Source organism: Pipra filicauda, unplaced genomic scaffold (assembly GCF_003945595.2).
Source record: "Pipra filicauda isolate LSUMZ 115617 unplaced genomic scaffold, ASM394559v2 scaffold322_size837228_pilon, whole genome shotgun sequence".
In the NCBI taxonomy this organism is placed as follows: domain Eukaryota; kingdom Metazoa; phylum Chordata; class Aves; order Passeriformes; family Pipridae; genus Pipra; species Pipra filicauda.
The window spans coordinates 215,771-237,698 of NW_024104446.1; the positions used below are offsets into that span (position 1 = coordinate 215,771).

Below are 21,928 nucleotides of genomic sequence, written 5' to 3' on the forward strand. Positions count from 1 at the left end.
CCTCTGGAAAGTAAGGAAGAAAGAGATGTTTGAATGGGGAACTTGTAATTTACAGGAAAAATTACTATAAAAAAAGTATTGATCTTTTTCCATTAAGTACATGTACCAAAATCTTATAGAGAATGGAGGGGGATATTAAATAACCTTATTAAAGAAAATAATTATTAAAAAGTAACTATAGAAATGCACATATACATATTTTATATTTCTATTTTCCTACATACATAAGGGCCAGTCTTCGCGAGCGAAGATTTTTGGGAAAGGTCATTAACCATTCCAGCCTGCGCAGTGGATTTTTAGGTGAGACACAGCGTGCGCTGAACTGAGCCCACCCTTTAGTCCTGAGGTTCATCTGCCGGGGCCGAGCAAAGCTTGGACAGTGTAGGTTTGTTTTTAGAGTGACCTTCTCTTAGGTGGATTGCCTACCAAGGCTGACGAGCTCCACCTGCCCAGGGGGCCGGGAATCGAACCCGGGTCGCAGAGGTGAGAGTCAGGCACTCTAACCACTAGACCACCAGAGGCCCCCCTACATACATAATTCATGTAATATATACATAAAGTTGTGTTTTCATCTTAAATATACCACAAGCCATACCAAAAGCTACTAAAGTATGAATGAATGTTCAGTTATACAAACAGCCTGTATACAACTAAAAAGGGAAAATGGATACAGTATACATCAAGATGCTATCCAGAAGACCAATACTCCCATTTAATTCTGCCAATACAATATCAGACTAAAGTGAACCGTGTAAAAGGACTCTGAAATATATTAGGCAATAAAGCTCTAGATGTGAACTTTAACTCTCAGTAGTTCTTCCTTTCACCTCTTTGAAGAAGCAAATAAAAAAGATTTACAATCAAAGGGGTTTAATCTCACGTAAACTGAAATTAATCTCCAAAGAATAAATAGAACATCACATCCATAAAGTGTGATTATGTTTCTTTTACTCATGGAAAAGACTTTCATATTTCATATAATTTTATGGGTTTGCCCTTCATGGGTGAAATACTCTATATTTTTCTCAACAAGTGATGTTGTATGTAAAAAAAACCAACCCAGATCTAAAAAGAAAATAAAAATAATTTATGACCATTGAATCTGTGGGCAAATCATGAAATATAGAATTCAATATTTTCTGCAGTAGGTTTCCAGGACCATTAGAAATTGAACATATTGTTTCTATTTCAAAATGGTTGTGCTTTCACTTCTGCTTTTTTGCAATGGTTTTGTTGATTTCTATTAATTCAGAATTAATACTTAATGGGGGAAAAATTACTCTTTTATTCTAATTACTGTCAATTAGTGAATTTGAGGAAGAAGAACTGTCACCAATACCAAACTTCAGCAGCCTTCCAAATCAAAAGATTCACATTATCTCAGGGGTTTTTTGATGTTTTCCCTGATTCTTATCTTTTACTTCACTCTCTAGTAAAGCTGTTATTCTCTGATAATAAATCACAGAAACATAAAATGCATTTAGAAAGTCACACACCATGTCAGCATTGTTTAGCATAATAGACTCAAATATAATCAATAGATTTACACATTGCTAAAGAACTTTTCCCTTCATTATGTAACATTTTCAATACTTTTTCCAAAGAGGCTAATATAGTTGAAGGGGTAGGGGTAAAAAAATCATAACATTCCTTATTAAAGCCCTATTAACATGGAATTTTTCTGAAGAACAGATGGAGATTTTTAGGTGTCCAGGCCAAAGAAGCATCATTCGAGAACACTAAAAATTCTGTAATCGTACTGGATAAAGAGTACAAAACCCAATTCTCCTCAACCTGATATTTAGAATTTCAATTGAAAAAACTCAAAATATATTAAAAAAGAAATATAATTTAGAAACTTTCATGCGTTTTCCTAAAATATCACAAAAAATTACAGAAAACTTCGAAAACCAACTATGACATAGAATACAATTGGGCCACATATGCAGATTAAATTCAGATTAAAAACTTAAATAGATTACCTAATTGTTTTTTACTGTGTTATTCTTAGTGCAGCTTTTGGAGTCCACGGCAGAATTTCCATAATTTTGCTTCTTATTGACAAGACATAGCATCCCCACCTTGAATCCCAAGAGATAAATCAAAAAAATCCACAAAGCCTTCCACACAAAGTGCTTCATTTGGTACCAGGAAAATTCACTGGAGTGTTTTTTATTAGTATCTCAGTAAATAAATTTTATTAGATTAATTCCTTTGAATTCAGACGTCTCTTCTCAAAATTAATAATTAGATGTAATACTTTAGCACCTATAAAAATCACAGCATAACACAGAGTCTAGCACTCTCTTTTCTCTCTTTCTGTGATATATTACAAGTGAACACAGGGACCCTGAATACTTCTCTACTGCCATAAACAGATTGCTCATTTTTTCGATGTCACTCACTCCACAACATGCCACACCGACCACGTCTGCAGAGACAGGCTGGCACGGTGTTTGACAAAGCTGCTTGTCACTTGCTGTAATGGTCACTGACATTATTGCCTGAAGGAAAACACTAATATTTTGTACTTCCTTTATTTTTGGTTATTATTTTCCTTCATCAGCTTTCACCTCACTTCACTGTATACTTATATCTGGAAACAAACTTCCGAAGTTAACTGGTAAATGTCATAAGAAAACTGAATTCCTTCTCTTTCGAATTAAAATGACAAAAGCAAAATTTCAAGCCCATTTATCACAGATGAAAACCTGTTCTAGTTCTTTTGTTTAAAGCATGGTGGACTGGAGTTTCATAAAAAAATTTGACCAGGATTAAGGAGTCTAGAAGAAAAATAGCTGCAAGCGCCAATGTTCTTTTAGTGTAAGAAAACAATTGACTAATCGGATTTAAGAAAATACAGCACAAAATGTAGGAAACCAAAACAAACACAGCATGAATTATCTACGATGCTTCTTAGGATAAAAAATATAATGCAGCTGTAAAAAGACATATCCTTGTAAGGAGAATATGCCAGAGCTGCCTCAGAGTAAGAAAGCCCACAAAGCACTGAGTCTTAAAAAAAAATACATGTTTTCTTCAGGGTCTTGAGAAGTGTGTTTCAGGTGCCACCTTCAGAGACCTCTGTGGTGAATACCACCACAGAAGTGGCAGCTTTGGTTCCAATGAGATTTTATAAAAGAAGAAGTGGTGACAAGATGGTTTTTGGAGTGCTAGACTACAGCATCACACATGATGAAGAGTGCAATTTAAGATTTTCTCTTTTTTGTCTCTCTAAAAAAGACTAGGGGGAAAAAATTCTTTCAAATCCTTTTACTGTTATACAAGTCTTCACCCTACAACTACCCTCTGCACTTAAGTAATTCCAGAACTTATTTCTAGTTATTATGAACTCAGGAGAAATTGGGATTGAGCACTCCAGGAGGCACAACAAACAGCTCTCACTTACTGTATTTGATACATAAAGGAAGAGAGTATTAAAAAATTTCAATAGACCTACTTGAAAGAAGGAAAAAGCCACACCTGTTTTACATCAAGCAAGTACATAGGCCACCTTCAGATATCTGAGCAACTGTTTCCTGTTTCGAGGAACAGTGTCTGTTGAAATCAAAATATGGCAAGCTCTCAAATGCCCTCCAAATGACTCAAAGGAAAAACATAGAAAGAAGAAAAAGAACAAAATAATGGAATACATTTCTGTTCACTGGTGGATTAAATTACTCATCCGTTGTTTTGAAGAGCAACAGATCCAATTGTACGGGGGAATCTCCTTTGCCTGCAGGCCAATAACAGTGGCTGCCTTCCCAGGAAATATGAATTTATCAAATAAGTCTACAGTAATGACAAAGATTCTGTGTGATTCAGAGAGTGGAAGGCATAAAGCTACAGTCAAAATTTCAAAACAAACATTTTAAAAAAGGAAACCCAACTCAAGATTGTCCACCACAGTATAGACGTGCTTGTCCCAGTGGAAGTCAAACAACTATTTGCTTCTAAGTGAGGTGAAAACTGTTTAACGCATCACTGAGTAAAAATCAATTTTATTCTAGCCCCAAATGTAAAATCCATTTTGCTAAGATGACTTGATTTTCATGTTACCATAAAATATTCTAATTTAGATTTATAAGGCTTCTACATTTTCCGAGGACACAGCCATGGTGGATGAGATCTGATCCTGACATACTGTTTTGTCTTTCTTATGGAGATCAATATGTGATCTCATGAAGATAAGCATGCCAAAATCTAGCACTAATTTATCATCCTTCATTTTAACAAAAACAAAACATGAAGCCAGGCATACAGAGCAAAGAATGCTGGTAGGGAGAAGGAAATCTCCCATTGCAAATTTACACCCAGGACAGCAGATTCAAGCTCTGCAGCTCTCAGGAGCTCTGACACAACCCCCTGAAATGCAGCCACCAGTCCCACTGCAGGAAGCACAACTGAAGGGACTGTTCAGAGATTTTGGCACACAGTCATACATACGGGGTTAATAAACCTGGTTCTTCAGTATCTGCTGAAATTCCTATTGTAGTTCATGCTTGTCCTTACCTTAACGCCCATCTTCTCCTCCTTCAATAAACACTAGGTATATTTTGAATATTGTTTTCTCTCACTTACACTGCTTACAGAAAGATTTATCAGAAAGAATGTACTCCTGATCCTAAATGACCATAATTTTTTATGGAATTTCTAAAAGCACACAGAAAACAAACTATCAAACTATCCATATTATTTAACAGTGCTCTACTTATTAAAAATTTAAAATTCTTTAATTCATAATAGTAAGGAGATGTGTTATAAAAGTGTCTAAAGTATAGTACTCCATTCAGATATAAAATCCACTGTTGCCAGCTCCACCCAAAGTGCCAGAGACAACGGAAGGAATAGTTCTGGGAGCATAAGGATGTGTGCTTAGAGAAAGTGCTGATTGGTTAGTAGTTGGTACCATGTATTTGAAGCAGGCTTTAAAAAAGTAGTTATGACAGTAGCAGATGCGTATCATTTCCTATCACAAGTATATTAACAGTTAACCTTTGTTATCTGCACTGATTTCATGCTTGCCTGGTTTCTGATTATGAACTAAAACCACATTTCTTACCAAAACTCCTGCCTAAAATTATTAATACAAATAATTTTCCAAGAAATGCATGAGGATTATTATAAATTCTGTTATACTGTTAAAATTTTATTTAAAAGCATATTAAGAAATCAAGTGTTTATTAGCTCTCAATTCTGGATTTACTCAAATCATATATAATAAAAAATAACAATTATTGAACAGTCAATTTTTATGCATGATAAAACATGATCTAAAAAAAAAATAAATAATGTTCTCAGAAAATAAAGCTACTTCCTATACAATTATGCAATGCCAAAAAGTGTTATGGCACCTACCATATAAAAACCATATATTCATATAAGACTTGAAAACACTAAAAATGTTTTTATCACTTATAGTTTAAGGAAAAAAGCTCCAAACTTTAGCGTATTAAGTGTTTTACTGGTCAGGGTAATACAGGAACAGACTTTCTTTAACTGTGGGTACTGTATTTCTTCAGTGTAAGAAGAATAATCATTCACATTTGCTGCCTGTGAAATTTCCTAATGAGATCTGTGCTTCTTCAAAGCAAGTGGAAAAAAAAGTCAGACACTTCTCCATTTGTGTGACAGCTAAAAGTCTTCAAGGCACTGAGTAAAGCAACACAGATGCCAAACTTTCTATAAGACAGTTAGTAACCTGTTCCTACTCTTACATAACTGATTGCATTTTTACTCTAGAGAAAAGGTCATTGAACCAGTAGATACAATGAAACCTTCCAGGAGAAAGATAATGAAATTAAATAAGGTAGGGTTTTTAACTATTCATATCATGGTCTGGAGAACTACAGCTTCAAAAATATTCTGCTTATTTTTTTCAAAATAACTTTTATTTCTATAACTTTTTTGTTCTAGGGTATAGAATATCAGTATCTTGGTAGACCAAGCATTAATTGCAGAGCTAATCATAGAGTTTTTGATGTTACGTACAGTTTTAAATAAAGTTCTTACAGAACAATAGTTTTAAAAGAGTTCATCTTGATACATCAGGACAGTTCTAAAAATGCTTGTTATTTTGATGTCTCTGATTCAAGCAGTAAAATGTTCATTTCTTCTTCTAGTTTGGAACACACAATTTTAAACTATACTTTTGAATGGTTATTGAAAAGCTGTTCCTGTCAAATTAACCTATTTGCTGCTTTGGTTAAGCAGCCAGGGTGAATAGTGTTATGTCACATCCTCAGAAACATGAGAAATACGATATTAGAGGGGAGAAATGCAAATGTACGTTTATCAAAGCGTGTTGAAATACGTTTTGTTGTCAACCACATTCAAATTATCTTTAAACACAATTATTTTCTCAATCAATAATCCTAGTAAATATGACCTGGGTTATTACTGTTACCAACATAATTTGCCACAGTCATAATACACCACATTCCTACTCAGTAAACAAAGGAAAACAAATTCCCACAAACAAACAAAACTAAAAACACACAAAAAAAGAAAGAAAGAAAGAAACTCTTATTAAAATAATTCTTTTAGACTACAAATCTTTGAAACAAAATTTTCAGATAAGGGCTCAAACACTATCAACCAATATGGAAATGTAGTGGGTTGACCCTGGCCAGATACCAGGTACCCACTAAAGCCGCTCTCTCACTCTCCCTCTGCAACTGGACAGAAGAGAGAGAAAAAAAACAGCCAAGGATTCATGAGTAGAGATAAGAGCTGGGAGAGGTCAGTGACTGATTACTTTCATAGGCAAAACAAGACTCAAAGTGGGGATAGTATTTATATTTATTACTAACAGGATAAGAGCCAAAGAGTGAGAAATAAAACAGTCTTAAAAACACCTTCCCCCCCCCTTCCTCCCATGTTCTCCCTCCTCCCCCCCAGTGGTGCAGGGGGATGGGGAATGGGGGTTATGGTCAGTTGTTGTTTCTGCAGCTGCTCAGGGAGAGGAGTTGGAGTCCTTCCCCTGCTCCCATGGGGTCTTTGCAAAATTCACTCTTCATTGTCCTGCAACTTTACTTCCTGCAACATACAACTCAAAACACAGATCACCTTTCCCCCAAGGTAAAATCTCCTTGAGGCACACACTGGGTCTCCCCATCTTCCCTCATTACCCACCAGGTACACCCTGGTCCCTGAGCAAAGACAATCCCACGGGTTTGTCCTTTGGGTACAACTTTGTCCACTAGTGTGAAAAAAATATAAATCAGTTATTGCTATGATTTGCAGTTATAAATATTCTTCAGGTTGTTCAGAATGGTGATCCTGTAGAAATAACATCCAATTTAATGGCTACTGAAAGTTTTAATGGTGTCTAGACTGGAAACTTTTCATTCTGGTTTTCTGTAAAGGGCACATTAAGTACTTTCCCTACATTTACTTACAACACATTGCAACTAATAGTCCAGTGACAATAGTTGCTTCTTTGGATCATCTACATGGACTGACTGACTGCTAGCTCTGCTGTCAGTGAGGGTCCCATGCTCACAGCTGTTATGCATTGGGAGTGTCACTGGGATATTACCCATGATTGGTTTGATTCTGTGATAAGAGAATCAATGCACTTTAACACCTGTCAAAACCCCATATCCACGGGCATAACACTGAAAGAAAGATACACAGAAGGTACTGGCTCATGTCTTGGAAAGAGCCAGTTAGCCAAACAATAGGCCTGAGTTAATCTTGGGAATGCAACACAATTAATAACTTTTTCATGCGGTCATTTAATTCAGAACCAACTCAAATTCTCCTCTCCCTTCTCTTCCCCTCTCAGGTCCTGCTTTGCAAATTGTGCTATTCTTTTTGCCTCTATGTTTTTCTTAGAAACACAGTATGAGAGCTCCAGTTTCTAGACATCCTACCTATCGCTACAGATACCTTCATACCAATTCAAACATAGAAGGGTACAATACAAACTTACATCAATATTTTAAAATATTTTTTTTTTTTGTCAAACACTCTATTTCTCATTATAACCATGAAACCTTAGCCTGATTTGTATGGTTTTGGAGGGTTCCCTGTCATTAAGGTTTATACCTTGCTTGGATCATTGCAATGCTCTACTCACACCATTTCCTGATTCCTTTACATATTTCTGCAACTAGGTTCCAAAGGTGGACTATTAATGTTACACTGCAAGGCCCTATTGAACTGAGTGCCAGCTGCAAGCCTTGGTTAGGTAATTAGACTGAGGCTGAGTCAAAGGCAGTGGTAGGGTAGCTGACAGCTATCCTACAGTCTTTCTCTCTCTAAGGGGGATTACGTTTGCCTTGGTTTCCAATTAGCTTACTGTTCAGGCAGACAGATTTCTTCTTTCATCAGGATCATGATAAGTTTGCATTTACACAGAACAAGCTGCATGAGACAGACAATCACACCAGGAGAGGTAATGCACTGTATCCATAGAGATGGCTTCACCATCAAAGAGCCTATAGTTTACCTTTTCTAAGGCTGCATTAGGGCATAGAGCACAAACTGCTTTTAGTCTACCTCTGCTATTTGTGATTGGGTCCCTCTGTTCTGTCATACTTGGACAGACTTTGCTTTCTTCTACATGAGTTTGTAATCTTAAGGTTTGCATAATTTTTTAGATCTTGATGGCCTCCCAGAACAAAAAGAGGAAAAACCCCCAAACACAAAAAACCCCAACAACCAAACACTTAAAATCCCAAACACTACTAGACTGATCTTTAGGCAATGAGCATTTTATTGCTCTGTTTTCGGTGATTGAGGAAAAATGGGGTATTTCACATCAGCTACTAAACCCCTCTCCATTAGCCAATATATTTGGCACAGAAAACTTCAGGCTCTGCTTATTTCTGTTTGCATTTTGGTGACAGCAATAAACAGACTGCTCTGTTCACAGTATTTAAGAGTCTGATTCATCAGGTACAGTTCCTCAGAGCACAGTGATTGAAGTAAACAGAAAAGGTGTACTGCGAACTTGTGAAATAAAGGCATGGCAGTTCTAGAAATACAGAAAGTCTGATGAATGTATTTGTCACTGTTCATACTTCGTGTACGCTTCACGGTTATTGGGGAATATCTTCACAGCAAGATTTCAAAGCACTGTAACTAATCCATGTATATTCAAGTTTGTGACATTTTATAAGACAGTGGAACTTTCAAGAAGTCTTTTAGTGGAGTTTTGTTCAGATCCCAGAATAGTTGTTCATTTGCAGTTGAAGCCCATTCCTACACTGCTGCCACAACCAAATCTCAGGCATCACCTACTGCCTTTCACAATTAATCTCTAACACATGAAATTAGTAGTGATTTGGTGTGCTTTATTAAAAATAACAGAGCCATTATTTTCAATAATTCTTTTAAAGTGTTTATAAAAGAATCACACACATAAATGACATGTTTGAGTTTAGCTGGCTTCTCTTAATCACTGTGATATATAGCACAAATCTTTATGAAGTGTGAAGACTGAACCACTGAATATGAAATGCATGAAAGATTCCAGCAGCTGCCTGGTTAAGACACAGGTTTGATGGTCAAGAATCATCACGATTTCAGTAAGAAGATAGAAAAAGCAATTTACCTGAAGAAGGTGACAAAGAACTGCACCAGATCCATGATAGTATTGTGCTGTGAGAAGGCAATCTGCAAATAAAATAGAAGTAAATTACAACATTTTCAGACTCAACAGCTCTTTTTAGGCCAGGGTTTTATGGCTCTGTGGGTGATTAGTTTCAAGTGTAATTTCAGTCTAGCATGCACACACCTGCATTTATCATAAAGTGAGATGAGCAACTAATCCCCATATCTCTGCTGGTGTCAAAATGCAAACAGTGGAATATAGTTTTTTTACTGAAGTAAAGTTAATAGAAATATCTGCTTAATGAACAATAAAAACAATATAAAAACATATAAACCCAAGATGCAAAATATTAAGAAATCATATTTTTATAAATTGAGTTCTTTTTAGTCAACTGTTTTGACTATCACCATTTTCCACTTTAATAACAACACTGAAACAAGGTTTTAGAGAAGACAAACAACATATAATGCTTAAAATTAATAATTGTATAATATTAAAATTAATGCATGTGTTAACTTAATAAAAAAAGATAAATTTGGTGCATAAAAAACCAGTTTCAAAGCAAATTACTTTAAAGACAAAGTAATAAATATTCTTTTGGGCTACATTCTTAGAGCCTCACCAGAGCATGCATTAGTTCAGCTTCTTGCTGTAATTTTTCATGAAGATTTAAGAATTATCTCTAAGAGAGCATATACAAGCAGACATTCACACTTGCATGCAATACAGCCTATAATTACTATTATAACTAAGAACAGCACTTAATATTTAAGTAATATCTACAAATATCCGTAAGTCCCTGCCTTGCTCAGTTTTTCAGTCTATAATTATCAAAATGAAGACATACAGAACCTTCTGCTTTGAATTGTACAGTCTGTTCAAGTAATGGTTGTTTTTAGAGATCTTTGTGCATTTAAGATCTGATCTTGACTAGTAATTACAGCAAATTACTCTGATTCCCTTTCACAACTGACGTGAACTTCTGAAATGATACCTCATGATACTCAAAAAGCTACTTTTTTTTCTCTCTTTTTATTTTAGAGCAAAGCTGAAATGTGAACTTCAGTATTATAATGGTGTTACTGTGCCTTGTGCCAGCCAAACACAGCTAAACATAAATCAGATTACTTAAAAGCTTAAGGAAGGAACAGTATGTAAACAGCATCATTTCAGAAATAAGCATAGGGAGCACCATCACAAAAATACATCTCTGAAATGTAATTTCCCCTTTCTCTTCAGTAATTCCAGAATTCCAAGCAATGAAAAAAATTTTAGGAGCTCTGGAATTCAGTACAGAAAGTGGATATTTCAAATTTCTCAGCCCAAAATATCATGAAAGACACTTCATAAAGGAATCAGAATATTATTTAGTGTATTAAACTTCTAGAGTGCTATCATCTGCCTCCTCTCTAGAGAGGATATGTTCCTAGATGTGCATAGGTTAAGTAGATTGCTATGCTTGAATAAGAGTAAAATCTGCATTCTGGTCTGGGATCCTGTGGGAAGACAAGAAGCTGAGTACCATTTAGGAATTAAGCAGGAGAGAGAAAAAAATCTGACTCAGTACTTGAGTTAAATCAACAAATGTTTTCATATTTGTCCAATATAAGCAGAAATTTTTAATTCTTGGAAACTTTAACTTAGGCTACTCTCATGATGCATACTGTACCAAAATGAAGAGAAATTAGGGAGTAAAAATCTGAAAAAGTTGAAGAGAAATTACAGAGTGAGTAAAATTGTCAAAATATTTGTTAATGGCAACATAACTTTTATTTTATGCAGAAAAGATAGCATCTGAGAAAAGACCAGAAGATTTTTTTGGCCCAATATAAAACATAATTGCAATGTTCTTTCGCTGGAGTTCATGTTTGCAAAACCTATGGAAGAACACCTGTCTGTAAAACTTGCTTGTTTGGTTGTATGGGATTTTCTTGAGAGTACTCCTATTTTAAAGCAAAAACATGGTTAAATATAAAGTTCCATCCCAGAAGTAATTTCCAGTTTTAATCAGACACATTCTAATAATTGCATTACAGTTTATGTTCAAAAGATGAACTACAGCATTTTCTAAAGAAACGGTACATGCACCTTAGACTAATTTCAACACAGAATATTAACAAAAAGAATCTATATTTTAATTATAAGTAGATCACAAAGAAGCAAGCAAATATCAGGAACCTAAGACTGATACAAAGAAACAGAATACAATTAAAAAGATTTATTTCCATGAGGTTTTCATATAGATATGAATGTTATTGTCTTTTTGCTTGTGCCTACATAGATAAGGGACAAGACAAGGAAAATTCTTTCAGCCCCAGGTTTTCACTTTGGACTTAAGAGATACTGAAGACAAATATCTCCTTTGTTAATTTTTATCATGCCTAAATAGCCTTCACTTTCCTCAAAATATCTAAAAAGCTTGTGGATCCCACAAATAGTGTCTCTATCTTCTCTTATAAATGAAGATGAAGATAAATATCCTTTCCATCATTTCCTATAGAATAGAATCAAGTGCCATGTGGAATATAATTTTTTATGGCAAAGGATAACCCCTATGAGTTAACACAGAATTTCCAGCATAAACCTATTTCCCTTGAAGAAAGAGGAACAACATTTCTGCTTTAACACTGAAAAATGGAAGTAGGATTACTTATAATACTGTAAAACATTATTTGAAATACAGCTTCAGGTGCAGATTCTAATTCTTTCATTCATTAGCATCAGATTTCTAAAAGAAAAGTTAGGACAGACATTAATGTGGCAGCTACAGATATGGGTAGGGGTGCAGAGATATTTCAGTAACCTCCCTCTCTTTTTTTGTTCAAAGCCAAGATAATAGACAGCCATTTATCATAAATATTTTCAAACAATTTTCTCACCTTTACAGGAACCACTAGAAAACTTCTCATCCACTACAACAGTTGAAGTTCTTTTCCCTGTTTGTCTATAGGTCAAAGCTTTCATTGACTTTATGATCCAATACTGAGACAGAAAAATTGTTGTTTTAAAGCACAAATAATGACAGGTTTTGCAGAAATCTACAAAATGGATATTTATTTTTCTTAAATACTCTGCTATTGACAGCAAAGAAAAATAAATTAACTATAAATATTAAGGTGAATCAGAAGTTATCATTTTCACAATAATTTCATCCAAAACTGTATCTCCCAAAAAAAGGAATAATATTCTGAGCGCTACAAGATATGCAAAAAAACCTTTAGTATGATTTCATAATATGGCTTAATTTTCTTTTCCTTATAAATTGGTTACAATATTTGGGTGTCTCTTGAATAAAACCAATGCCAGTTGATTTATAGCTGGCCTCAAGTTATGTCACTTGCTGCTAAAAAAACAAGAGCATGATTATTAGAGTATCAGGCTATAGTGAATTTGCTGAAACAAAAACATCAAAGGACTTAGAAATTCCAGCTTTGTACTCCAGCAGGGCAAAGTCTAATCTCAACACCTGGTTCACAGAAAAAATCCTAGAAGTTGTTTGAGCTTTTCCTTCATTTGTGAGTCACCTTCATCAAGAATGAAAGCTGTCCTATGATTCGAGGATCTCTACCTTGAGCAACTGACAAGAGGAATTTTTGTGGGGTAGTTTGGAATATTCTAACAGTGGTGAAACTCCAGCTATGAGGATCTACGATAATAAGAATGAGTTGCATGCATCAATATTTCTTCCACAAGATCAAAATCAGCCCATCTCTTGAGCATGCAAGCTCTTTCTATGCTCGGAACAGAGGAATTCAGACCAAAACAGAAGTTGGGAAGATTGCTTATTTTAGTATATTAGATCATATATCATATCTTTCTTGTGTGATTTTCTCATGTGAAGTAGAGTGGAAGGGTGAGGGAGGAAGATGAGTTGATAAGGTAAGCACGTTGTAACAAGAAAGAGTGATAGGTAGTTTATAACCTGTAAAACATGAAGGGATAAGCATGTGCATGGAAACTATAATGTGACATAGAGCTAATATTTCTGCTAAAGCCAAGACTTTTGTATCTTAGACGCAAAGTTCATCTTGTACAGGAGTTGTGAAGAGCCTAGTTCTTACCTAGAGGTAAGAACTGAAGTGTTTTATGAAAAATGCCCTATAATTAAATTCTGAGCAATTGCTTTCAACTTGGATTTAGCTTTAAAGTCTGATGCTTCTGTATCAGACATGAAGAAGAGCTTGTGTGTCTGAAAGCTTAACTTTTCCAGGTATCCACCTGCCTTAATAAAAGATACAAACTTCAGTCTACAAAAACTGTTTCACTATTTTAACTTTTAGGAAGTGTTGTCAGTGGTGTTTTTTCTATCAAAATTTCTGCTTGGATTTTTATCTGGGTGATCTGAAAATTATTATGAACTATTATTATTGTTGTTTTGTTGTTGTTGTTATAAAATATTAAAATTTAATTTTCATGTACAGTCTTATAGTGAACTATGCTTGTATTCCTTTAGATCAAAGTTACACCGATATACAGATTAAATATAGACTCTAAAAGCCAGAGTCATAGAAACTCAGAGACAGAATGAAAAGATTCCAAAGCCAAATGTGTTATGTATAGGTTCCAGCTCACAGTCTTAAGAGATAAAAAGGTATATGAAGAAAAAGCTGATGAGTGATAAATGAACAGTGTGGATTTTTCCAACAAGCAAAAGATATTCCCATCTTTTTTTCTCTGTCATGTTTAAGTCTTCAAAAAGTATGTTTTTGAAAAAACAAACAAACATTCTTCACATGACGTGATCTAATAGGAAGACAAGGCACTGTGACTGCTGGCAAATCTTTTACACCAGTTAAGGATTCAAAAGTCAGACAGCCAGCAGGATATGCCAGAGAGCACTGCACACAAGGATTCATTGCAACCAATATTTCAATGCATGCTACTCCTTAATTTTTCATGTTTTGGTTACGTGCATGACGTGGGAAATACACTTTATACTGAATAATGGTGGATGGAATAGATCAGTTGAAACAGGAACAACTTTTGAACACTGAGATTTTTCCAACTTCAAAAGTTAATGTCTGCAGGGATAGATTCATCTTTTTGCCATTGCTCCAGTTCATGTTCACCTTGACTATCACATGCGGCAATAATAGAGTCCTACAGAACAATAGGTCAAGATCTGTTCCACCACAAAAATGAGATAATCTTGGAAGTCTAACTCAGGGACATCTTTCATATGGAAATAGTAAGTCTGCCCTCAGAATTTTGTGTTTTAGTTTAAAAGTATAGCTGTCAAGAAGCCGTGTTTGCAATTCTAACGAAACCAATCATGCAAAAGGAAAAAGAAAGGGAAAACTAAGCACAAGTGGAGTTCACTAAATCAAAATTCCACATTTGCAGGAAACAGGAACCTAATCCATGAAAAGTTTCATATATTCAAACAATGTACACAAAAAGCAATTTTAATCTATGCTCCATTTCACGACATTACCCACTAAAGTTCTATCTGCTCAGGCTCACAAACAATGAATGAATACTTCCGTATAAAATTCTTTCATCTTCCACTGTTAATAAATTAAGAATGAACAAATAAGAGAAACTAAAATAAATACATGGTAAAACTCTAGTAGAAGGCCTAATTATTAAACCTGGAAACATAATGCAATAAGGTCAGACATAACCCAAACTAAACTGCCTGGACTGTGTTGATTATGCAGACTTAAACCCTGCAGAATTATTACTTCCTTCAGTATCGTCAAAACCATAATTTAATTTCTTCTTGGATAAAACTATTATACACTCCCACACTGGTACTATGTATGTACTGAATCAGGAGAAATGGATATTGACTGAACATAAAGGCTAACATATTTTATTGTCTATCATTTATATTTTCTTGAGGAACACTTTTTGACTGAGGCAACATTAGACAACAAATACAGAAGTCAGCTGAGGAAAATATTTGTGGAAAAATATTTGTGCAGATGGGAACATTTTTTTGTATATCTGTTCTACAAGGAAAACATATAAGAACAAATGCTGTACTAATTTGGAAATGGGATGTTAGAAAATTTAAATATATAATAAATTTTCACACTTACCTTCTGTTGTACGAAGTGAAGTTTAGAAATATGACTGCAGAGATCTAAGCATAGGCTATTTTAAAGACATTATTATGTACTACATAATAAATTTGTTAGCACATGGTGGGACCTAAGGATATCTCTAAATTCATGATTACTGAATAATCAATACTTACAAAGGAAAAGGTAAGTTACTCTGATTTTTTGTTTAAATATAAGTACAATCATAAATACTGTTATATATTAGGGTATTTTTAGAGAGAGTAAAAAATAGTACTGACTCTTCTTTCAAATAAGGCTTTAACTATGAAGAGTGACCTGCACGAGTGAAAGATAGATAGTAGGGAACTCTGTCAGTTTCCCCAAAGAAATATTTAACAGGCAAAGCACAAAATGCATTTCTTTACCTTTGGGAAAAAGGAATTCCAAGAAAACATGATAAGAAAAGGACAAATTACCAACAAATGACCTCTGCCTAACTAAGGGAAACATTAAACACATGGAGGCTAAAAATGACACACATTTATTTTATATATTAGCTTTCCTAGAACTTGAAAAAGAAATTTTGAAGAAAATTCATCTAAATTTTTCATGTGGAATATGTCAAATCTAGTCAAATGCGTGACCCTAGTCAAAATTAGTCAGCTAGCTTATAGAAATCATCAGAGATGGGAAGGCACTTCATAGGTAAGTGATTCTAAAATAGATGTGGGACTCTCATAACTTGTAAGGAATTACCCTATGGAGCTGCCATTTCTCTCTGCTAACAACACAGGGAGTCTGTGATTAGGTTAGATTATAGACCTAATGTCAAACTTAGAATATAAATAATGTTAGGTGAAATAAATTTCTCCCATGGTTTGTAAGTACTGATTGGGTATTTCTGTAAAACAACATAATGATAAAATAGGCAAAAGAAACATTTCATCTTATTGGAATTAAATGATCTGAGAAGCAATATGGAGTTAAGTGCTTGCTAGCAGAATCCTACTGCTTTCTACTGTGTTGATGCCTGCAAAGAATTTAGTTTGATGTTGACAAACAGTCCTCCCAGATGATAAGATTTAGTGATAACAAAACATTCATACTGATAACATAAATAGAAAATGAAAGATAACAAATAAAATCAGACTCAGAATCACAGCCTTCACATCCAGATTTGATAAACAACTTTCACAAATTATCTCTGCATGCTGAAGTCCTGTCTCTCATGGTGGCATCCACTAGATTATCCAAATATCCACCCCTTCATTTCTCAAACAATGTAATAATTACAGGATATTATTTCCACTATTCGGAGTCATGAGAGGCTGAAAGACAATCTAGTTTTGTATTCAAGTGAGATGAAAGACATTCCTAAGGAAGGTTATAACAGCAGATGGTTTTTTCCTACCTAATAGGCACTCTGCCTATGAAATTCAATATGCACACACCACTATTTCACTTTATTTAATTTTGTGTTTGCGCACACATACGAACAAATACATACCACACAGAGAAATCCTCAGCTAATAACCTCCAAGAAGGGAAGGAGAAAATCTGGGGGAGGGGAACCATTATCTAACTTACAGTTTTATTCAATATGCAAAAAATTTTACATTTTTATAATGATTAATGTGGACATTATTAAGAAATCAAAATATTGAATATTAAAGTCAATGAAAGAATGAAATAAAATTAAAATACGTAGATGAGAGAGAAATGACATGTTTCAAAATTAAATAAATAAATAAAAAGATTAAAAGTAATTGACACAAAGACCTATAGTACTGGGAAGTTATTTTAGGCATAAATCTTTCCAGGACTGAGATCTCCTAAAACTGCATGCAATAGCAGATTTCTAGACAACATCTTCCAAAACTCTAGTTTTTAAAAGCCTGGCTAGATTAAATGGACAGGCAGGAAAATAAGAAACAGAAGTGAAGGGAATGAAGTGAGAGAATTTGTCAGGCAGAGTTGAATGATTAAATTCTACTACAAAGAGAAGCATTGCATGACGATATGGTTTTGTTCGTCAAACTACATTAAGGAAAAGCCATTTCTGTCACTTGCTAGAATTGAATTTTCCTTTCAACACCAGGTTTCAGCTTTCTTGTTATGACTTCCTCTGACATCTTATTACGACTTGATGAATTAAGGAGTTTTGCATTAGGAAAGCTGCACCTGTTACGGAATGTCCTCTTACATGTTATCATCACAGAGTCACAGAACTCCGGACTGGAAGAAGCATCACAAGTTCATGTTGTTCAACCTCCCACTCACAGCCAGGCTACTGTCAACATCAGATCAGGTCAACAGTGTCTTTTTCCAGGTAAGTTTTGAAAACCTCCCAGAGCAAATACTCCACAGCCACTCCAGGAAACTTGCTTCAATGCAGCATTGCTAATACAATGAATTTTTTCTAATGTTCAGTCTGAATCCCCCAAGGTGCAGATTACACCCTCCCTTGTTCTACTACCTGCAACTACACTGAGAAGAACTTGGCTTCACCACCTCTGTAACTACTCCACAAGGAATTGTAGCCTACCACTGGAGTCTCTTTGCCAGACTAAACAAGACCAAACTCCACAGCTTCAATCCAGCTTGTATGCTTCAGGCCCCTAAAAATCTCTGTGGCATTTCTACTGGACCCTCTCAGCTTCTCTATACCTTCTCTAATACCCTTTCTAAACTGGGACACAAAAAACTGGAGTCTCATCCCTCATCCCGCCCCACCAGAGCTGAGTAAAAGAGGGTAATTTTCTCTTAATAAGACCCCACACTTGGGTGTTGCCTGAACCGGAATCAGAGTAAATTATAATATTCAAATTGATGTTTGCTAATTACACCATGTTTAGGACTTTGCACTCCTTGTCAGACTGTATGGGGTTTCTCTGCATCAATCTTCAAATTCCTAAGGTCGCCCTAAATCAAAGCTGTACCATTTGACACATCAAACCTCTCCCTCTCAACATCAAGCATCTTGGTCTTCTGACAAACAAAACACATTTAATGTTGCCATTTTTTAAAGTAAAATGGACTCTTGATCCCTTTCTGTTTCTCTGTTTCTTGATGCTGACAACTGCAGGCTCATTTTCAACTCTCTTAAAAAAATTCCATGGTCCTCTGACTTACAGTGCTACCCTTAGAAGTCATGTTCAAATATGCCTTTGTTCAAGACCCTTTGTGATTCACTCCTGTTCAGAAAAAAAGTTTCCATTCAGACAATGTAATTTAGCTTTTTTCCCTATCAAACCCAAATTAGCTCAAGCACAGGATGGTGATACAACATCTAAAGAGTCTGAGAAACTAACTGGGTGCTGTGCAGTAATACCTTCATTCTCACTTAGTGTAGTGTAGTGCATGATCAATAAGCTTAAAAAACATCAGGAATCCCTGCCCTTAACAGAAAATCGTATTCAAACAACTGGCAAACTACCAAGGCTCTAGGATACCATAATAAGTCAAAATTGTAAATTATATTATTCAAAAAATAAACACAGAAAATCTGTAACTTTATACATTGTTTGTGATTCTACACCAACCAGTCGCTCACACAGATTAATTTCACTCCACAAAGTGCCGTACATTTCTGAGGAAAAATGGTTTAATAAAAAATATCACATTAAAAAAGCTAAACTAAAGTGCTATCTCTTCTCCTCTCACAAGAGAGTCTAAAGGATACATCCTCAAATTCAAAAGACCCATATGATGTTTTCATAAATGTCAAAATTGAATTAGCAGGGTAAGTTTAAATCTGCTGGTGCTGGCACAGTACTATCATATTGCTCTGTCAAACTGTGGCTGCAGTTGATGAAGCAAATTGGATTTGTTCCAGAGTTCTTACATCCAGGAAAATGCCTAGCCATTACCATTAAACGGCCAATTTTTAAGTTACATTTCTAAAATTATTGTTAGGATGGGATATGTATTTGAATTATATATTTTAAAGAATCCACACAGATTATTAAACAAAAAATTTCCTGGAGGATGAAATTGGACTCAAAGAGTTAATGTTACTTTGACAGGGCATATTTAACTTCATAGAGTTGTCTGATGAATCTGAGAACATCTCATTGAGGCAAAAGGGTCACTTCACAGCAGTCATTGTAAAGTACAGAGAGTGGCTCAGAACTCTTCCTACGGGAAGAGTTAAAAACAAAATCTCTGAAATTCCAGAAATACAAATTTCCAGTACACAGCACTCAGCACTGCAAGACCTCAGCTCTCTCTAGTGAACCTTGGGCAGAGCACTGCGGGCACAGATAAAAAAGCCACCAAGTTGTATTGACTCAAGTTGAACAGAAGCTCCTGTTAGGGCAGCTAAAAAAAAAAATCCCTGCAACGCCTGATTTTCACTGAGCCACCTCACCTACACTCGACACACCAACATGGAACCACCTTTCACTCACCCCTGCCTCAGGGAATCCTTCTGCAGCATCATGTGCACCCACCACCGTCCTGCCAGGCACCACATAAGGACCCAAAATTTTACAAAGATAGGCTGCTGTGTTCCTTAGTTTGTACAGTCCATGAAAGTTGGCATCAAAGCAATTCATCTACATTTTTTGAATGGAAATGTTTATGGATCGGGTAGGAGCAACCTGTGGAAAGTGCATGCACAGAAATCTAATTGGTGGTACTGAACCAAACCAAATGTACTTAAAAGAATATCTGAGATTCATGTTAAAACAACCGAGGGATTTTAAAGTGAATATGTATTGAACTACTCCCTGTTTTCAAAGAGGCTAACAGCAGCCTTGTTTTTACAAAATGTCACATTTAAACCTAAAACCAAAATATAATCTCATTTTGTGAAGAGTGAATTAGTTGTTTGTGTCAGGTCACCAAAAAAATGAACCCTGAATTTATATTAATAAAAAAATCAGACATATATGCAAGGATATACATCTGCATTACACAGTTATCTGGCAAGCACAAACCTAACACTCTGGAAAACACTATATTGCTCAGATTAGCAGTGTTTACATTTCAATCTTTCAGGCACCTAATAAAATCATAATTACTAATCACAGAAACTAGAAAGTAATCAGTTTTGACAAGTATTTCATAAGAACTAAATAAATAAATTATTGCAGAACTGACTGGTTATTTCTCCCTCCATTTTAAAAGCAACTCAATTTTTCTTAGACAAGGATTAGAAATAGGATTAGCTAAAATCTATCAAGTAAATATTATTATTGCAAAACTGAAATATCAACTGAAGAAAACTTCTGTTTATATCTTGAAAAGATTGATTTTTAACCAAAACTGTTTTTTCATGTATAGCATTCAGGGAGGATTTTTTAGTACACAGAAATTGCACCCCCAAAGAAAAGTAGAAGTCTTGTATTCTGAAGTTTATAAACAGGAAAAATGTCCTATTTTCTTTCCTACATGTAAGATACTTTTCATGTTTCTTAAATAAATAAACAAATTTACACTGTATTTGTATTACAGTTGTTTGAATAACTGTAGAATTTCATATGATGGCCATGGCATTACACAACATTCATGCCTATTTGCATGTGTAGAAATACATATAATAGACATGGGAAATATGCTACTAAAAAGGATAAGATTTTTTTTTCAAAATTCTCCCAGTCTTTATCTTTTTACATATACAGTAGAGCTGGTGTTCCTCGACAATCACCAGTTAACCTACCGCTTGGCCTCCAGCCTAATAAAACTGATAATAAAATTTTTATAAGGTTATAAAAGCTGAATTTTTAAAATTTATGCAATGTTGTGTTCATTTTAGAAATCAAATACTTGGTTAGAAAAGTTAAACATGTCCTGAATTTTGCATAAAGATCATGCCATTCAAAATAATGTGTGTAAACCCATTGTGAGATGACAAGAAAAAGGGCAAAGCATTTTCTTAAACATGAAGAGAGTAATTTCCCAAAGTTTATTGTTATAAATGTAGAGCATGCTATAAAGCTGTTGGAGCTGCAGAATAAAAATTTTGTATTTGCAATAGCACTTTTCTTGATTACTGTGGATTAGCATATTTATGAGGTTACTCCGCCTCAGGTTTAAACCCACAAATCAAAGGTTTATATCAGCATGGGTAATGGATTACACAGAAGTCTATAGCCTGTGATATCCCAAAGGTATCTGTCTTTCAGAAGATTTATGTATATAATACCACTTTGTAGAAATTACAATTTCTGATCTTTTGCACAGTGCTTGGTGATTCCCCTCTCTAATGTGTAAAACAACCAAAAAGCAGCATTCTCAGTCAGCAGAGAAATTCATTGATGTATTTTTCTTGTTCTCCTCCTCACCTTTTGATAAGACCATGAAAGACAGAGGCTCTAATTCCTTGATGTACATAGCACTGCTACAGTGAGAGAAG

At 34.9% G+C, this 21,928-nt stretch overlaps 1 protein-coding gene across 3 annotated transcripts in view; it reads right to left on the minus strand.

Annotated features, from left to right (window-relative positions):
- The window catches only part of ATRNL1 (attractin like 1), a 379,876-nt gene that overhangs the window by 135,814 nt on the left and 222,134 nt on the right, over positions 1–21,928 (minus strand). For all 3 annotated transcript variants that reach the window (XM_027740024.2, XM_027740021.2, XM_039383740.1), the window contains exon 25: positions 9,563–9,624. In XM_027740024.2, the coding sequence (XP_027595825.1) occupies positions 9,563–9,624 (62 nt within the window). The remainder of the gene's footprint in view (positions 1–9,562; positions 9,625–21,928) is intronic.